Source organism: Eimeria necatrix, genomic scaffold, assembly GCF_000499385.1.
Source record: "Eimeria necatrix Houghton genomic scaffold, Enh_scaff239, whole genome shotgun sequence".
NCBI classification, from domain to species: Eukaryota; Apicomplexa; class Conoidasida; order Eucoccidiorida; family Eimeriidae; genus Eimeria; species Eimeria necatrix.
This window is the reverse complement of record NW_013652971.1, coordinates 1-16,091: the sequence shown is the minus strand read 5'-3', so window position 1 is coordinate 16,091 and position 16,091 is coordinate 1. Positions and strand designations below refer to the sequence as shown.

The following is a 16,091-nucleotide window of genomic DNA, read 5'->3' as shown; positions in this document are numbered from 1 at the left end:
TCTCTGTCTGGAAGAAGGTAGCTAATGCAGACTTTTGAACAGAACGTGCGTTGCGTTCCGCACGCTACTTTCTCATTAGTTTGAGCCGCCGATATCGCAGAACGCTGAACTGTACAAGTAATCATGTAGTGAATTGGCCGCCCCCTGTAACTTAGTTTTGTCTTTGAAAACTATAGTTATGTCTGTCGGAAGGCTGTTGAAAGAAATCTCGCACAAAATACCTCAGTGTAATTTAAACAATATGGCAAAAGGCCGACAATAGCAAAGCAAGGTATTGACCATAACTGGCTATTTGCAAGGCATGAATTCCTCGCGGATTTCTATTTTCAAGGCGCCGCAAGCGCCTCGAAAGTAGAAATCCTTCACAAATTTGGAAGGGCCTCACAACCATGTGCGACGCTTCTGTTCGCCTTGGCGAACTAAAAACTCCAATAATTATTCGTCTTTTGCTTCTGGTTTCTTGCTGGAGGATGTGGCTGAGAAATCACAATCATTCAAAAGGAGTTTAAACTAGAAATATGCAGTAGTTGTAATGGGTTTCATTTCTTTCTTGAGCTTGAGTTTAACTCGAAAATATGCAGTGCTGTGATTAGCCATGCTCAGAGCAACTCTTTAGATTTCATGCAGAGCTTACCGTAGACTTTGAGCAAAACTGGACCCTTGCAAACTGTACCATCTGGCCTTTGGAGCTCCGTGGAGGCGCTGCTTCTCTTGCTCTCTGCGGCTGCAGGCACGACAAAGCCTCCACACAAAATACGACAGAAGCTCACTGGGCAGTGTTTCAGTGAGACAAAACATATAGCCAACCCGCAGTTTCGCAGAGCTGTCTGTTTCGAATGGACTATCAGGTGCTGCCAAGACATCAAGAAGCCTGCAATTTTCTTTAAAATTTCACGTTGCGCCCACAAGTGCCTTCTTCAACATCCTTAACGGCATTGGCAATCATTTTTTCGAGCGTAGCTTCCACATCGCGTCTAAACTGCACACCCACAGGCAAGATTTGACAACACAGCACCATGATGCGTTACAATCAGCCCAACTTCCGTCCACGCACAGCAGCAGCCGAAAAGTGGCTAAATGTTTGCTTTTCGGACATGTCGGTGGTCAAAATGAGTTAGAGAAAGGAGCATTCTGAGCCGAGTCCACGGGCTGGCCCTCTTCTTGGTCTGTAAACAAAAATGGTAGAGGCGGTCAAATGCGTTTCTCTCCCACATCGGTGCCTTGCCCACTCCTCTGTGCTGCACGCATTGACGTGACCGCTGGGCAGAGGCAACTCGTGAGCAGCGCTAGACGTGAAGCTCGTGAAGGGCAGTAGCAGTCAAACTGCTTACTATCTCTTCTATTTCAACATGAACTTCAATTTCTTCCCCACCATCAGTCGAAACCCATGCCGTGTAATGAGCTGCAAAACATGTTGCAAGCCACTCTTTGGACAATGTTTGTGCAGAACAGCGGGTCGACTTGCAAGCTAATGTTCCAAGACACTTGATCAGAAACGTCTCCAGCCTTGTCTCCAGGGCCACGCTTTTAATTTGAGCCTATTCAACTATCTTACTGTGAATCTTTTTAGTGTGGGGAAAGCAGATAGAACTTGCAGTAGTTCCAGCTTTTTCCATAATATTTCGCAGGCCTCGGTGCCTCTGAAAGAAAAAGTTCGTACAGAGTCTAGAAGTCAGGCATGCGAGACCAACTGTTGTCGTTCCAACCACGCAGCAGCCAACAAGCGGAAGCAACAGCACAAAAGAAAATAGTGACCTGCGAAAATTCACACCGAACAAGGTTACTTCCTGAGAAGGCTCCTGACAACTGCTAGCATCATACCGAACTTACTTTCCCAATTCCAAGCAATGGGTGGCTGAAGGGAAGAGAGAGTTCGTCGTAGTGAGAAGATTCTGGATCTCCAACTCTCATGCCCTTAATAGTTAGTCTGCTCCTTCTGCGCCTTTGTGGGAAAGTTTGCGGCCTCCTGCTGGCATCTTCAGGTTCCTTCGAACTAGACGGCTTCGGCAAAGGAAGAGTTGGCGGCCTTCTGCTGGTATGCTTAGGTTCCTTCGAAGTAGAAGGCTTCGGCTGAGGCGAGCTGTCGTTATTGTCTTCTTGCTTCGGTTCCTCCAAAGTAGACGGCTTCGGCAGAGGCGAGCTTTCGTCATCGTCTTTTTGTCTCTTGTATTTTGGCCCTGGCCTCCCGGGTTGACGTTTCCAAAACTTCCAGCCGAGTCCTTGGCTCCGCTTGCCTTCTTTTGGACGGGCACCTGATGAGCTTCTACTTTCTAGTCCGTCGCACTCCTCACTTCCAGAAGAGCCCTTGGGAAAACGCAGTCAGCACTATGCGCAATGTCTGCATACCAGTCAGCGTAAAGAAAAATATCACTTGCGAGTCTAGATAAGGTGATTTGCGCTTACATCCTCCAAAAGGGGCCTTTGCTGGTCGTTGTCACCTCCAGCAAGAGACCTGACAGACTTTGGTCGATGTGCAGCTAAGTGTACGGCGCATTTCAAGATCAGAAAAGCAATGGTTACAAAAACCACAACCGCGAAGAAACTAGGTCTATAGGAGAGCTCGCCACGAATCATTGCTTTTTGCTTCGAGTCCTGGGCCTCAGCAGCAATTCGAGAGGACCCATCCAGCATCAGACTTGGAATATGTTTAGCATTTCTCGGAATAGCCGATCCTTCTCCCATCTTTACTACCTGAGGAAGCACTGAATAGCTTCTTTAACACGTCAGCACACCCTGCGGGACTGGAAGAGAACCTGTATCGTCGAAACACGGGCAAGGCGCCACGATACCTGCGAAAACACAAACTTAAAAGCGTGGTCTTTCGGTAGAGGTTATATCCCTGAGCGCGTGTCCGCGTTTTTGTTGCATCAATTGAATGCTTGCACTTTCCCTCAAGTCACTACGAGTGAAGCAACTACAGGCGTCCTTGGCGGATGCAAAAAGTTTACACTTGCCTCGCTACTTTACGCAAAAAATTACTGCTTGAATCGTGTGCGGTCAGTTGGGAGGGACCAGCTGTTGACTTTCAGGGCTGGAGAGGCTTTTTTCCTCTGCCGCTCTGGAAGAGATCTCCAAGCAAGCTGCCGCTGGTAAAGGTACTTCAGGCAAAAAAGTCTCTCATTGCAATCCCTAGAATTCAGCCAGTGAACTGAAATAAAATTGTTTCAAGTTTTCTGAACGGGAATCGAAATGGGGCAACGCAATGGCACCACGCGCCGCTCCGCCCGGTAAAATGGAGCAGTCCTTTGCAGTCGGGCACGCGTCGTTCTAAAGCCCTCAAATACTTATTTTCTGTTATGTAAAGTATAAATTCTCAGGATAATAACACTTTTCTTTCGATACGAAAGCTTCGTCACCCCGCTAGTGCAAGTGCAGGCGCTGCCTACTGAGCACAGTGCTCGTGAGATTATGAATGCAACACGAAGTTTCCCGGGAGGCTCACCACTATAGCACGCAGTGCAAACTAAACTGTAGGCCCAGCTTTCACCAAAAATGCTTAAATGTTAGAATCGCATTTTTCGGATTATATACGAATGTGTAAAAGTGAGACACTACGCAGTCTAGGCTCCACTTTTAGAGTACGGTGTATTCGGAGATTCGAAACCGCCGCGGTTAAAGGCCAAGGAGTAATCGTGAAGTCAGCACGCATATGCGCAATACTTGCTGAACATTTGGCAAGGCAGGATTTAACATTTCCTCTACTTCGGCTGGGACTGATGGAAGATAAGAAAGACGAGGGGCTGGAGGACTGGGGAGGGGTCTGGCTGGGCCCAAACTCAAACGTTCAAATTTTCCATTGTCGGGGCTCACGCTAGCTATCCAATGCATTGTTTGGAAATTTTTCCTTCAGGGCAATATTATTTCGAGATAATTGCGATACTGTTCGGATTTGCAAATATTTCTGCCCGTCGCCCAAGCAGGTCGACACATTCCGTGCCGAGTCGATCCCACCCCACATTGTACCTTTAGCCAGGCTGCTCGCATAAAGCGGTCTCTCGCTAATAATGAAATCGATAAAATAATTGTGCGAAATTGCGCAATAGCGCGATAAGAAACGTTGAATCGAGCTTTCTGCTCTGATGCAAGGAAGGTTTCGGCGCCGCGGAGGAATGCAACACACATCCTGTAATGTCTCGCGATATCTGTCGCCTCACTTAGAATTTGTTCCGTAGTGCTTGCCCACTGACGTTTCTAGCTTTGCCAGCAGCAATATTGGAAGGGGCTATGCGAAGTCACACACGCTCTGCCGTCTGTTGCAGTCAGCTGGCCTAGTACCAGTAACGTCGTATTAAGAATGATTTATCACATTATCCTGATCTATTGACGAAATTCTGATGAACTGGCATAAATGCGCTAGCGCTTCGGTGAGCTGCATATCCAGAAGTGCACGGTTCTGGGTACCTTTGGATCGCTGGCCCCTAATAACACCGACAGTCTGGCGAAAGATTGACTGTCATGAAAACTGGAGGTGCGGAGGTCGTACGAAGCCTTCAACAGATACGGAGGTGAATGCCACTACGTCGGAGATTGTTTCACTCTCCCTAGGCCAAGCGAAGGGTACCGCAAAGGGGCAAGCAGCACTGACACGTCCCAATAGAAATGAATGCTGCGGCTTTCTAGCGTGAAGCCTGGAAAATGAGCGAGGCAAGTGTCCTCGGCTCCATAGGTAAGGTGGGCGGGTTGTTTTGTGTCATCGGTACGTGGTCGAATTGCCATCGAAGTGCCCACCAGTTGAAAGCAGGAGCTCTTGGAGGAGGAGCAAGGAACTGTTAAATGTGAAAGAACTAGGGGAGTTCCTAAGCCGTATGCTAAAAGACAGAAGCGGAGCTCAGTAGAGGTGGAGGCAGCTGCCGAGGCCACAATCAGTACGCAGGCCCAGGACGGAGACAGGGAGGGAGAACTGCATGAAAATCTCGAAAGTGGTGAAAAAGAATGAGCATACCTGTAGCTGGATGAGCAACCCTATGCGGTGCTGGCAGATGAGAGCTGAATTGTAGTGTCCAGCATAAGAATGACCGCGGTGCTTGTCGTGGAGATACTTGGTCATGAGTGTGCAGCATTTCTGGACACACGTTTGTCATGTATCATTGGCCCGATTGCAACTGACCGGTTAGAAGTGCAATATGCTATCTAGATATAGTCTCATAACTCACTTTTGCCAATCGGGAGCAGCTACATATCGATCACGTTGTGACGGGGCAGCCTACTTGGTTTGGGGGTAATTGGCTAGCGAGTTCCTTTCTCTTGGAAGCGATGCTTTCCAACTTTGTTCTAGGACTAGGCTGGCCAGCAAACCATACGTTGGCTGGGACTTTTAGCCTGGCCACCTTCAAGCTCAGGTGAAGTGGCAGCTCTGATGGTTGCAAGCCTGCCACAAACTACGCTCTCTTCGGGTGCAGCGGGAAGTGCTGGCTAACAAACACTGTGCTGCAGTCTCTCAGTCCTGTTAGCTGCTTGCACTCGTTCGTGGGTCCTGACATTGCTGTCACTGCCGGTCCATTTGTTAAATTCATACGCAAAGGCAGCCGTTTACACTGCACGCATCTTCATACACAAAGTGTACGACCGCCTTTTTGCAGCACTTAGCTTAATCCACTATACAACCCGACAAGTTCCCGACTCCACGAAACTCTTACAGTGATACGCCGGCACTTCATGCTGTTTACTGTGGGCAGTTTTCACAGTTTTCGAACGAGCATGCATGCTAATCGGCTTTTTTCGGTCAGGTCATGTACCCGGCCCAGCGAATATATTCGATGTACGACCAGGAGCTTCTCGCCTTAGTCACCGCCCTAAACAAGTAGCTTCACTTACTAAGAACTGCTATAGTTTTGATGCATACCTATCATCAGGCCATCACATTTTTACTCACCCCTTCGCGCAGCTTTGCGTGTTGAAGCCTCTACCTGATCCTAGCACTCGCTAGCTTGATTTTCTAGCAATGTCCTAAGACCTCATAATCACACAGTTGCATAACGAGATGGCGGATGCGCTGTCTCGATACCGTGGATGGAGCTGTTGCCGACGCACTCTTTCCATGACGCCTTTCATGCTTTTCAACTTGTGCAGCATCTGCCCTGCGACCCTCACGTGATCACCTAAGAAGCCGTTGTTGGTTGTTTTTCAGTTCCAGATTCCAACAGCTGCTTGACTGATCACTATGAGTTCGACTACATTTTGGTTCAGCTGCGCATAAGCGACGAAATCTGGTGCCCAGTGAAGTGGCGGGGTTTCCCTGAAAACCATGCTCCATGTGTGCCTTCTGAGCATAATACTAACTGACCTTCCTTACTAGAAGCATCAAAGGGCCTCGACCTTCGTTGCTAATGGTCAGATGTCACTGCCTAGGCCCCGCTTTCTGACACTCTCTTCGATAATGCCCCTCTATGCATAGCTTCTTAGCTTTCACCGCTTCCTTTTCCCCCTCATCGTACGCACTACCTTTGTTATTCTCCGTTAAGAAATATTGATGCTTAGTTTTACACTTTGTCCAGCTGCCGCGGGAGAGCCACCGCTGCGCGAAGGGGGGCGAAGATTCTTATCATGAAATTTCAAGCTGACTTGTCCACCCTGTGGGCGCCTTCGTGTACGGGGCTGTCACGCGGGAGCTCCATGATCAAAAGTGAACAGTACAAGCTATACGCCCTTCATATGGGGAAAGAAGCTAACATGAAATGCGGCAATGAAACTGAATTTAAAAGTAGCGTGGAATGCCTTCACCAGACCCACTGGAGCGCTGGAAACTTCTGCCGAAGACCCAAATCAGCTTCAATTCTCATTTCATCTTTTCCCATTTTTGCCTTCCTCCTGTCCGTTTTTCTTCAACCACTTCATTCACTTCTGAACTGGTGCGACTATTGTTGGTAGTAGAATGCATTAGGGCGGGCCACTAGGGTGCTGGACTGGCTGCTGAGTAACGGGAGGATAGCTACCAAAAGTACCCTGATTTTTCGTGGAAATAATCGTATTATGTGACGCGGGCGAAGCCTTCTTTAGAAAAGTAGTCCTTTCTTTCATTACGTAGGAAGCCTGGTAACTTGGTGACTGGCTGCAGATGGAAGTCGCCAAAATACGGTGAGAACAATTGCTCAATACACGAAAACAGCAACGGAGCCTCCACAAAGGAAAGTGAATGTGTATGGAGATAACAGAGATGTGAAGCTTAAGCCATTACTAACCAGCCTCACCGTAAAGCCCACAACGGCCCATTCACTGCATATATGCCGTAAAATAATTACTTACCCAATGATCTGTAATTCAGAGGGTGAGTGAGAACTGCTAGCTCAAAGCATTACAGATCGCACTTCGTACGTGGCTGAGCAAACCGCTAGAGAACCCGAACCTCATGTCTGCGCCTCGATGCACGTCCAACACTCAGGGCCTGCATCCATTTCCGGCTATTAATCGCGACATTACCTTTCTACTTACTATCGCAAAACTTTCACATTTCTACTTCATATTCCTCTAGTTTACTGCATATAGTCTTCCAAGGTGGTAATGGTCACTAGCACTAACGGCCCACGGGAAGGTTGCACCACAGCTTTCTCCCAGGACAGCAAGGCGTAGCGAGCTCACGTGCAGATTGCAGCGAAACTGTTGGAGCCTCTATTTTGACTGATATTCAGCACTAAATATTCATACAAATTATGTGTGTATGTAGTACTGAGAATTTAGAAGGCCACTATGGGTTGCGCACATTTACAAGAGGAAGCTCCATTTGGTCAACAGCATGAATGAACGAGAGAAATTGGAATCCAGGGAACAGCTCAAGTTAAAGGTTATCTTCTTTATATATCCTGATTTGTTAGGCAAGTGGCCGCTATAGGACGCCAAGTCACGTAAAATGTGCCGTAACGCCCTTTTGAAGACAGGCAGGGGCGAATCCTTGTCCTACCATAACCGCTAGCTCCTGATGCAGTGGGCGAGTCACACAGACAATTAAAAAGACTTGGCTTATGCTGAAAATTGCATACTTAGTAAACGCTGCTGAACTCTTAACTCAAGAAGTGGATAGAAATAACACGAAGATTATTCAACAGCACTGCGCTACAATGGACCGATCCGCCCTTTACATATGACGACAGCGTCCCTGGGCTCACTTTGTTTCCCTGCTGTCAGTCATTTCTTGAAGCTGCACTTAGTCACGAATTATGCTGAGTATTTAACTACAATCTACAGGGCTTGCTCTCGTGGCTGGCTGCTGAAGTTTAGCAGCACATGCCGAGCCCCCCGCAGACCACTCGACGGAATCGCCCGGAACTGCTTGAGGTTCTACAGCCCATAGTAGGAACATCCACTTTCGTGACACTGCCTAAGAAATGTCGAAGGGAAGATATATCCGATCCTAGCATCCAGAACGCTTGTTGTTTCCATTTTGCGCTTTTGCTGGATCTGAAGGCTGACTACTTGCGGATAACAGGCATTCATTGATTTCGAAGAACCACTCGAGGTCACTATTTCCATTGGCGCGGGACTACGTGTGAAAATAGCATCACGGAGGCGCGTTGCCGTGTCACGTGCCGTGTTGCTCCTCCCACAACTCAATCAGGCAAGGGAGCCTGCATAGTCTCAGCTAAGAAATATGGTGTCGAAAATGGACTACACTGAGGCTCCAGCTGAGACGAAGAGTTTGGAGCAGGACATGTTTGTTCAAGCTAACTCTACCAAGCTGCCAAACCGAATGCGGAAATTCCGAGTTCGCGGTCCGCTAGCTAGTTGGCCTGCGTTTTTAGCGACCATGTGTTCCTCTGCCATTGTATTTGTGATTTTAAAATGTTCCTTGCGTCTGTCTAAGCATCCATTGAAAGCTTTCAGGATGCTAGGAGATGAAGACATCGGCTGTAAAGACGAAGAAGCCCTCTTGGTGGGTTTACAACACGTTCGAAATATAGCCACCGTAAACTGATGGCCTCGCCGTATTTCGTCTCTTTTCAGGAATTTTCCCTGCAATTGAGCCTGGGTGTGTTTTACTTAGGGTGGAAGCAGAGAATGGGGTTTTTGGGAAACCGTTGCGGGACGCGGTGCCTCGCTGAAGGCAACACGTACAAGACTTGCCGGTGCACTAGGCTTTCGAACTCTCACACGTACATACAGCAGCTTGAAGAATGCAGAATCTTCTGGAACACTCGACCCTCATTCGGCGCCGTCTGCAGATGCTCTTTCTGACGTCCCAGAATATGATCCAAATGCTCCTTTCCTCGCCCCAGGGCAAAAAAGAACCTTCCGTAGCAAGATCCGACTTGGAACCCCGCAATCACCTCACTACGACAATATTGACGAACCGTTTTCGTTCCCATTGCTTGGAAGGCATGAAGTGAGTTTGGAGGGGTGGCTGCTTCGACCTTATGGTCGCAAAGCACCAAATAGGTCGAACGCTCTACACTTAGTTAGGGGCCCTAGACCAAGTTGGTTGATAGAATTACAGCAAATGCCGAAATAGTTCAGTGCTACTCAGAACTTCCTGCTCTGACTCTTTCAGAAGCATCGAAGACTACGAAGTATGCTACATGGACTTGGACAAGCTGCGGACGCTATTTGTAAGGTACACAAGCAGAAGATGGAGGGTAAGAAGGCTGATACACAGTATTTGTCTAAAACAAATAGAGCCGTTGGCACCAACTGATTCCAAAAGTGGGACTTTAAGGTCCAGCTTTTACATCACTTTCACTCAGAGCAAAGACGCTGGACGTCTGCATACAGGTGTAGTTTTAAACACTTTCATGTGGATAATGTGTGGTGCTCCTACAGCTCACTTTAAAGCGATTTGTCCGGTCCCGGGTGGGACCACTGAGGTGCTTCTGCACATTGAGTTTACTGAAATAGTGAGTACCGTGATTTTTTGCAAATTGACACTTTTGGGCACGCATAATGAATCAAGTAGCCTTAATTGTTTCAGATGCAGAAAAACGAGCTCTTGGTGGAGAGGTGCAATGAAGGGTGCGTTTTTTTGCGCACAGGAAAGTGTTCCCAAAAACTCATGGCAGCAGCTCAGAGTAAAGATTCAACGATCAGGCCCATTTGACAGCCGGCATGTGCGCAAGGCAGTCGCCAATTCACCCAGTCGCTCACGCGTGACTGAGCAGCTGAATAACATCTAACCTGACTTCTGTATGTAAGTTTGTTTGTGCTCGTGCAGTTTCGACGTGATGTAGAGGTTCTCTCTCAGGAGTTAATAGTCATGGTTCTTCACCAAGCTGAAAAGTCCGGAAGTGAGTACAATGTTGGAAACCAAGAAGCTAGCGTCTTTCTTAGATGTTTGCAGAAATACGTTTCTGTGCTTTACACAACCTATTATCTTTCTTGCAAGGCTAAGCTTTCCCTAAGCACGATTTCTTGAACTTGAATCCTTTCTGATGCTCTGGCTAGCAAAACTGTTGGTGTTGCAGTGTCAGAAGGGCAAACAAATTACTTCTCTGGAGTGCTCAGAAGACCGGACAGTGTGCCTTGTACGGGACCTGTCTTGCTCAAAATCTACGGTCAGCCCTAATGACAGTGTTTTGGGGCAGTCTAGCGTGCAGGACTCTGCAGTCGTCTGCTAGTGCTGCAGGCACTTCACCTGGGCCTGACTGTAGCCTGGCATTTCAGGCTGCTCACCAGAAGTGTAGGGCTACCCGTTGCATCAGTTGTCGAGGCGCGCAGATTCATTTTTCTTTCCTATGTATTTTGTTTCAGCCACAAATGACTGAAGCTCTTCGTAGGGCCAGGCAGTTTCCGGAGACACCCTTTATTGCCAGCTGCACTGAATGCGTCTGAGAGTGAGGTCAGGCAGGAGGACGTGAAGCTTCACGCTCGTTGGCGTCAAGGAGCTGACAATTCAGCCTGAAGGAGACAAAGGTGTTAACAATCTTCAGTTCGGCAGTTGGAGCTATGCGTATGGTTGAAGTGTAGGTACATCTCTTCCTTGATGTTGCTCTTTCGAGCTTATTGACCAGTAGTCTACAAGTTCAACGTACTTGTGTGTAGAAATCGCGTATCAGACAAAGGCTTGTTTTTGACAACAATCACTGGCAATGTAGAAGGCGAGTAGGACTTTGCAAGTTCTGGCAACATCGAGTGTATTGTAATATTGGCACTGCCTTGCATTCGCAAGGATCTATTAATGTAGCAGGCAACTGAAAGTAACCACATGACTCGCACAACAAATTAGTTTGGCGGCCAACTTTTCAAATAGACCCAGCAGAGCAAGCAGGAAGCGAATCGTTTTCACGATTGCACTGGCGCCCACATGCATCATGCAGAGGCGTATGCTTGCGCGCTTCCGTGAGAATTGAATGAATTTGGTGCACGCATTTGTAGGTGCCTGCGTGTAATTGTGCAAGCTTTTTCGTATTGGCTTACGCCGTAGATGGCAGGAAAAGCTGGGCAATCTTTTGCATGCTTGCGAAACTGGAATGCTTTAGGGAAACTTGAAAGTGTGGTAAGTGGCCGGGTACGCGCTTGGGATTTGTGCTACGAATATTGCGTATTTCCGAAAGAAGCTTTGTATTTGAGGTAGTTTTGCCTTTGCTACTTGCGGAAGGTCCAATATATAGAAAAGTGTAGCGTTTCAGTTTTTAGCGCCTGAGGAAGAGGTTTACTGATTTTTGGTGGTTTCCAAGTTGTGTTGCTCGATGACAGCGTGCACCAAATTAGACTTGAGAGAACCGCCTCTTGAGCTTGCTTCGACAGCCTTGGCTGCGGGCAATACAGGCAGCTATTTGTATGCATCCCGTGTTTCGGCATTTTTGGGGCCTTTTTTGCACTTTATGGCTCTTCCTAATGAACAGAGCATGAGGTCCAGGGTAAGAGACTCTGAAGCTGAAACGTCAAGGAATTCATCTCCTACTATAGCAGAGCAGATGATCGCTGACTGCGATACATAATGGCCTCGAGGCGATGTATCTGACAGATCTGATCGTGCAGAAGCCCAACAATTGCATAATTGGGAAAGAGTGCACTATCAGTTCTGTTTAGTGTGAAGCCCACTAAACTACAAACTAGGATGCACCATGCAGGATACGATTTGAGGGCTCATGGTTGGATGACCTCCAGTGTAGGGAACAACAGTGCTTTGAAGGCAACAACGTCAGCGTGTTGACTTCTTGTGTGAGCCAGTGAGAAACTTAAGACAGCAAGAAACATTTCCTCAACTTCGCCTGGAAAAGGCGCAAAAAGAGGCTTTATCTGCGGAGGCATTTATTGGTCCCCGAACAATAGCATCGACACAGCGGAGGTACTTGAGTATACCGGAGTGTTGGAAACCCCGTGTTCTGCATATAGACGGATTTGCTTGGTGAAAAACATATTTCTGTAATGCTTGAGACAGTTCTTTGTAGACGTCAACCCATAGCCATATTCTTCGCCATTGTCCAGTTTTCTCCCGGCTTCCATCCCACTATTGTTTCCGGTACTTCCGAACAAATCATTGCTTATCCCTCACTTTTGGAAATGTGCAGAGCTCAACCAAGCACTATTTTTTTTGTCAAAAGCGCTGTGGACAAATAACAAGCCCTCAGTCGTAGTTGATGCTCTTGAGCTGGCAGGTTGCCATACTCTGCGAGCGTTGAACCGAAACAATGGTCAGGGCTGAAGCACCATTGATAATACAGCGAAAGATTTACACCAATATAATAGCATTCTTTAGGGGTAGGAAACCGGGATTAGCCGTCTGACCCTTAACATAATTCGCTTGAGCGGGGGTGAAAGCGGGCGTCCATCGGTGTGATCGACTCCCTGGTCTCCTATCCCTGCCCTATGCTTGTGTTAGTTTATAGAGGATTGAAGGCAATAAACGGGCGTCTGGGTCACTTTTTGTGGACAAAATTTGGGCTGCCAGCGATGGTATGCTCGAAAACTCCTTGGAGAGACTGGAGCCGCAGCAAGTTTCACAGCCCACAGTGCAAGCTGGTCGGATAACCATATATTGACGGAGGAAAGCTGAAGCAGGCAGTGAGCAAGTCTGCAGCTGTAAGACGCTGCGGCAGGACATGTTTTCCAGTTGTTGCTTTGTGAGAACTTTCTCGATCCAGTGGTTTATAAGGCGAGAATGCGCAAAAAGCAAACGCTTCTGAAAGCTCGGCGCATGTTGGAAGTTAAGGCCCAAAAATAGTAACTACAGTGAAATCGTTTTACCGCCACTTCCTGAGAAGGCAATGCTTTGCTGAGGTGGCAAGCCTGTTTGTGGGATCGCAGGACGCGGCAATGGGAGCAAAAATAAGGCATTCTATGGCCCAGGAAGCGGAGTTGAATTTGATGCTGGATACGTCCTCCGACGCCAGTCCTGCCGAGCCGTGGGATTCTCCGTGGAAACAGCAAAGTAACCGCCAGATAGTGAAGTGGTCTACAGTTTCACTGACCTTGATCTCTGTTGCCCTTCTCCTCCTCATTTTGAAGTGCTCCACTTGGCTACGAGCAAATTCATCAAGAAGCTTTAGAATCCTTGCGGAAGGAGGGGAAGGCGAAGGCGACGAAACTTCGCCTCTTCTTGAAGGTGTAGGGCGAGTTTAGATTTTGCTTAAGACGTAAACAAGGCAGCCGTCGATCCCTTTTAGTTTTCTCAAGTGTTGCCTATCAACATGTTCCGGTGGCATGTAGGGTCCCGATATATCTGGAGAGTGCGGGAGCGGCGAAGCTGGTGCCTCTCCTACTCGGCGAGAGCGAAGGCGTTCAAGAAGGCGGAGTTATTTGTTTCGAATAGGAACAACTTCACAGCCAGCTCGAGCTGAAACGACTGATGAAGCGGGCTCCAGTTCCAGTACATCTCAGCTACAGTCAGGATGGACTGAACACAAGAGTAGTATTACTATCGGGGATCTGTCCGCGCCTCATTACCGTGGTTTGGAACGTCCCTACTACTTCTCACATCTCAGAGAATCACCAGTAAGTTGAGTGCAACACCTTGTTTGCGTTTCTCTCAGCTTCCTGAACAAATCATTGTATGCAACATCTTTCCTTACATGCAAGTTACGTAGTTTCAAGTTCATTTCTGTTTTCATGCGACGTAAGTAGCAGCATTTGAACTGCTATCCAGCTTTTGCTCTATTTTTCATTTAGGAACAAAAACGCTTACGGCATACATTAAGGAGGCTTGGTCAATTTGCGGAAGGGCTCTGCTCCACCCATTCCTCACCGCGTGACTGTAAGGCATTAGACACCTACATATGCCTCTGAAATTGATAAACGGTCGCACCAGAGCATACGAATGCTTGTATGATGAGCTTCTCATCGTGGTTGACAGAGTCTTGGCCAAATAATGTGCAACTTCGTGCCTGCTCTTTCATACTTTCGTGCATGTACTTGTTTGAGCATCCTGCAGGGGAATTCAGTGCACGTTGCCCAAAGCTTGGTGGTACTGGCGACATGAAAGTAGTTGTTGAAGTTCAGGAGATTGTAAGCCGCTCAATATTCATTCTGTCCACTAAATAGCTTCTCCCAGAATTGCCAGGAAAAGATAACATGGAGGCATATGAGGGGACTGCTGCCGTTTGAGCAGTTTGCAAGTGCGTGTGCATATGCGCGTGTCTGCACTCAGGATATTCACAATAGGAGTGCTTTTTCGCAGCTCAAGTCCCTTTTATCGAAAACCGGTTATACCCGTCACCATGTCGGGCAAGCATCCCCTTATCCCCTTGAAATTGTTGTGCCGGGAGAGTATCCGGGTTGACTCATATTACACATGGTGTTGGCCTGCTAAGCCTTGTTTGCGAATGTGCAGTTTGGGCGCGATGTACAAGTTGTAGCTGAAGAAATGATCGTTGTGGTTTTCAATGAAGTGGCCACGGCAGGCAGTAGGCGCCAAGTAGCCTTTTGGCGAAAGCTCGCTACGCTCAAGTTGGCATTCTTTCTAGAGTTGAAACTTACAAGGTTGATGCTTCATGGGAACCAGACCTACGCGGATGTCACTGCTTGCGCATCTGTTGTTTACCCATGTGTGTGCAGTTCCGCCGGGGGGAACAACCCCTTTGGCGATCGTCCTTGAGAAGCCACATGACGTGCCCTGCACAGGCCGTGTCGTGATTAAGGTCCACGGTAAGCTCCGCCTGAACAGCTCGCCTGCACAGCCTTCAACTCGAAATGCCCTCGCCTGCCGTTTATTGTTAACTTAGGTGCACCCGGCAACACGGGGCATCGACTTAACCTTTGGCGTTCCTGAAGGCGTTCTCTGTTGCACTTAGTCTATTTGCAGGAAATCCAGGCGCAGCAGTACTTCTGTTTGCTTTTGCTCAGCCGAAGACTTAGAAAGCTCTTCTTGAAAATGAGATGAGTAGTAATATTGGCAGAAGCATGCCGGAGTCATCTGCGGCCTTTTTTATTGTATGTCGAGCTCAGTGCGCTGAGGCTCGCAGGGCCTAGCATATCATGCTAAAGGCTTCAAAAAACTTGGATTTCTCAATGCGAGAAATTTGATGGCTGCAATAGACGGCTATTCCAGCGATATAAAGGCAGATGCTGTTCGTTGTCGTCAGCTTATCTGCTGCGGTGACGAGCTGTTCCGTACACCTCGGTCTTGAACTTTTATGACGGTAGCCTGAATACTATCTGTTAAAACTGATTTGTCCTGGGCTTTTCACGCAATGCCTCCTCACGCCTTATCACAGCTCAGTGTTTACTACCATCGACAGATTCATACAGGGTCGCGTTATTGCTCAAATGATAACACACTTTGAGCATTTGAATGCATAGTGAGCCAAATCGCAGTAGCGCCAAGTTTCACTAAAGAATATCTTCTGACGAGAAATCGCTTACTATTGTTCTTACAGGTAGGACCAGAATTATCTTAATCACTCGTTCCTGTGCCGATATCTCGCAAAGTGGATGCATGAGGTACTGCGTGAGGAAAGGATGCTCTGCTCATATATCGTGCACTGCCCGCGTTCGTGCATGCAAGTGGGTGTGCACACACGCGCATATATGCCCTCTTAAGATTGTGTAGTTGGGTACAGCACATGCTGATGAGCCGCGAGATGCGTAAATATATCACAGGCCTTGCCACTGGCCCTTTTGCCCTTTCGCTGTTATGCGCCCTTATCCGCCTGCTACGCGAAATTTAATAAGCGGCGAAACGAGCCCTACTCAAGCCCTGCGGGCTAGGCGGTGCGCGTGCACTATTCAAG

General features: G+C 47.9%; 3 protein-coding genes across 3 annotated transcripts; 2 read left to right on the top strand and 1 right to left on the bottom strand.

Annotated features, from left to right (window-relative positions):
• Positions 1–419: 419 nt before the first annotated feature.
• On the bottom strand, positions 420–2,682 carry ENH_00032530 (hypothetical protein, conserved; the record flags this gene model as incomplete). The annotated part of the gene is made up of 8 exons (XM_013580239.1): positions 420–476; positions 635–724; positions 907–925; positions 1,096–1,166; positions 1,332–1,402; positions 1,556–1,640; positions 1,831–2,304; positions 2,404–2,682. 8 exons carry the CDS (start codon positions 2,680–2,682, stop codon positions 420–422), a joined length of 1,146 nt encoding a protein of 381 aa, XP_013435693.1.
• A 6,133-nt stretch (positions 2,683–8,815) lies between these two features.
• ENH_00032520 (hypothetical protein, conserved) lies at positions 8,816–10,927 on the top strand (the record flags this gene model as incomplete). The annotated part of the gene is made up of 8 exons (XM_013580238.1): positions 8,816–8,863; positions 8,975–9,313; positions 9,479–9,563; positions 9,748–9,821; positions 9,957–10,031; positions 10,386–10,475; positions 10,672–10,706; positions 10,894–10,927. 8 exons carry the CDS (start codon positions 8,816–8,818, stop codon positions 10,925–10,927), a joined length of 780 nt encoding a protein of 259 aa, XP_013435692.1.
• A 2,252-nt stretch (positions 10,928–13,179) lies between these two features.
• Positions 13,180–15,230, top strand: ENH_00032510 (hypothetical protein; the record flags this gene model as incomplete). Its single annotated transcript, XM_013580237.1, has 6 exons — positions 13,180–13,470; positions 14,032–14,116; positions 14,294–14,367; positions 14,693–14,765; positions 14,917–15,006; positions 15,205–15,230. 6 exons carry the CDS (start codon positions 13,180–13,182, stop codon positions 15,228–15,230), a joined length of 639 nt encoding a protein of 212 aa, XP_013435691.1.
• Between the last annotated feature and the right edge of the window lie 861 nt (positions 15,231–16,091).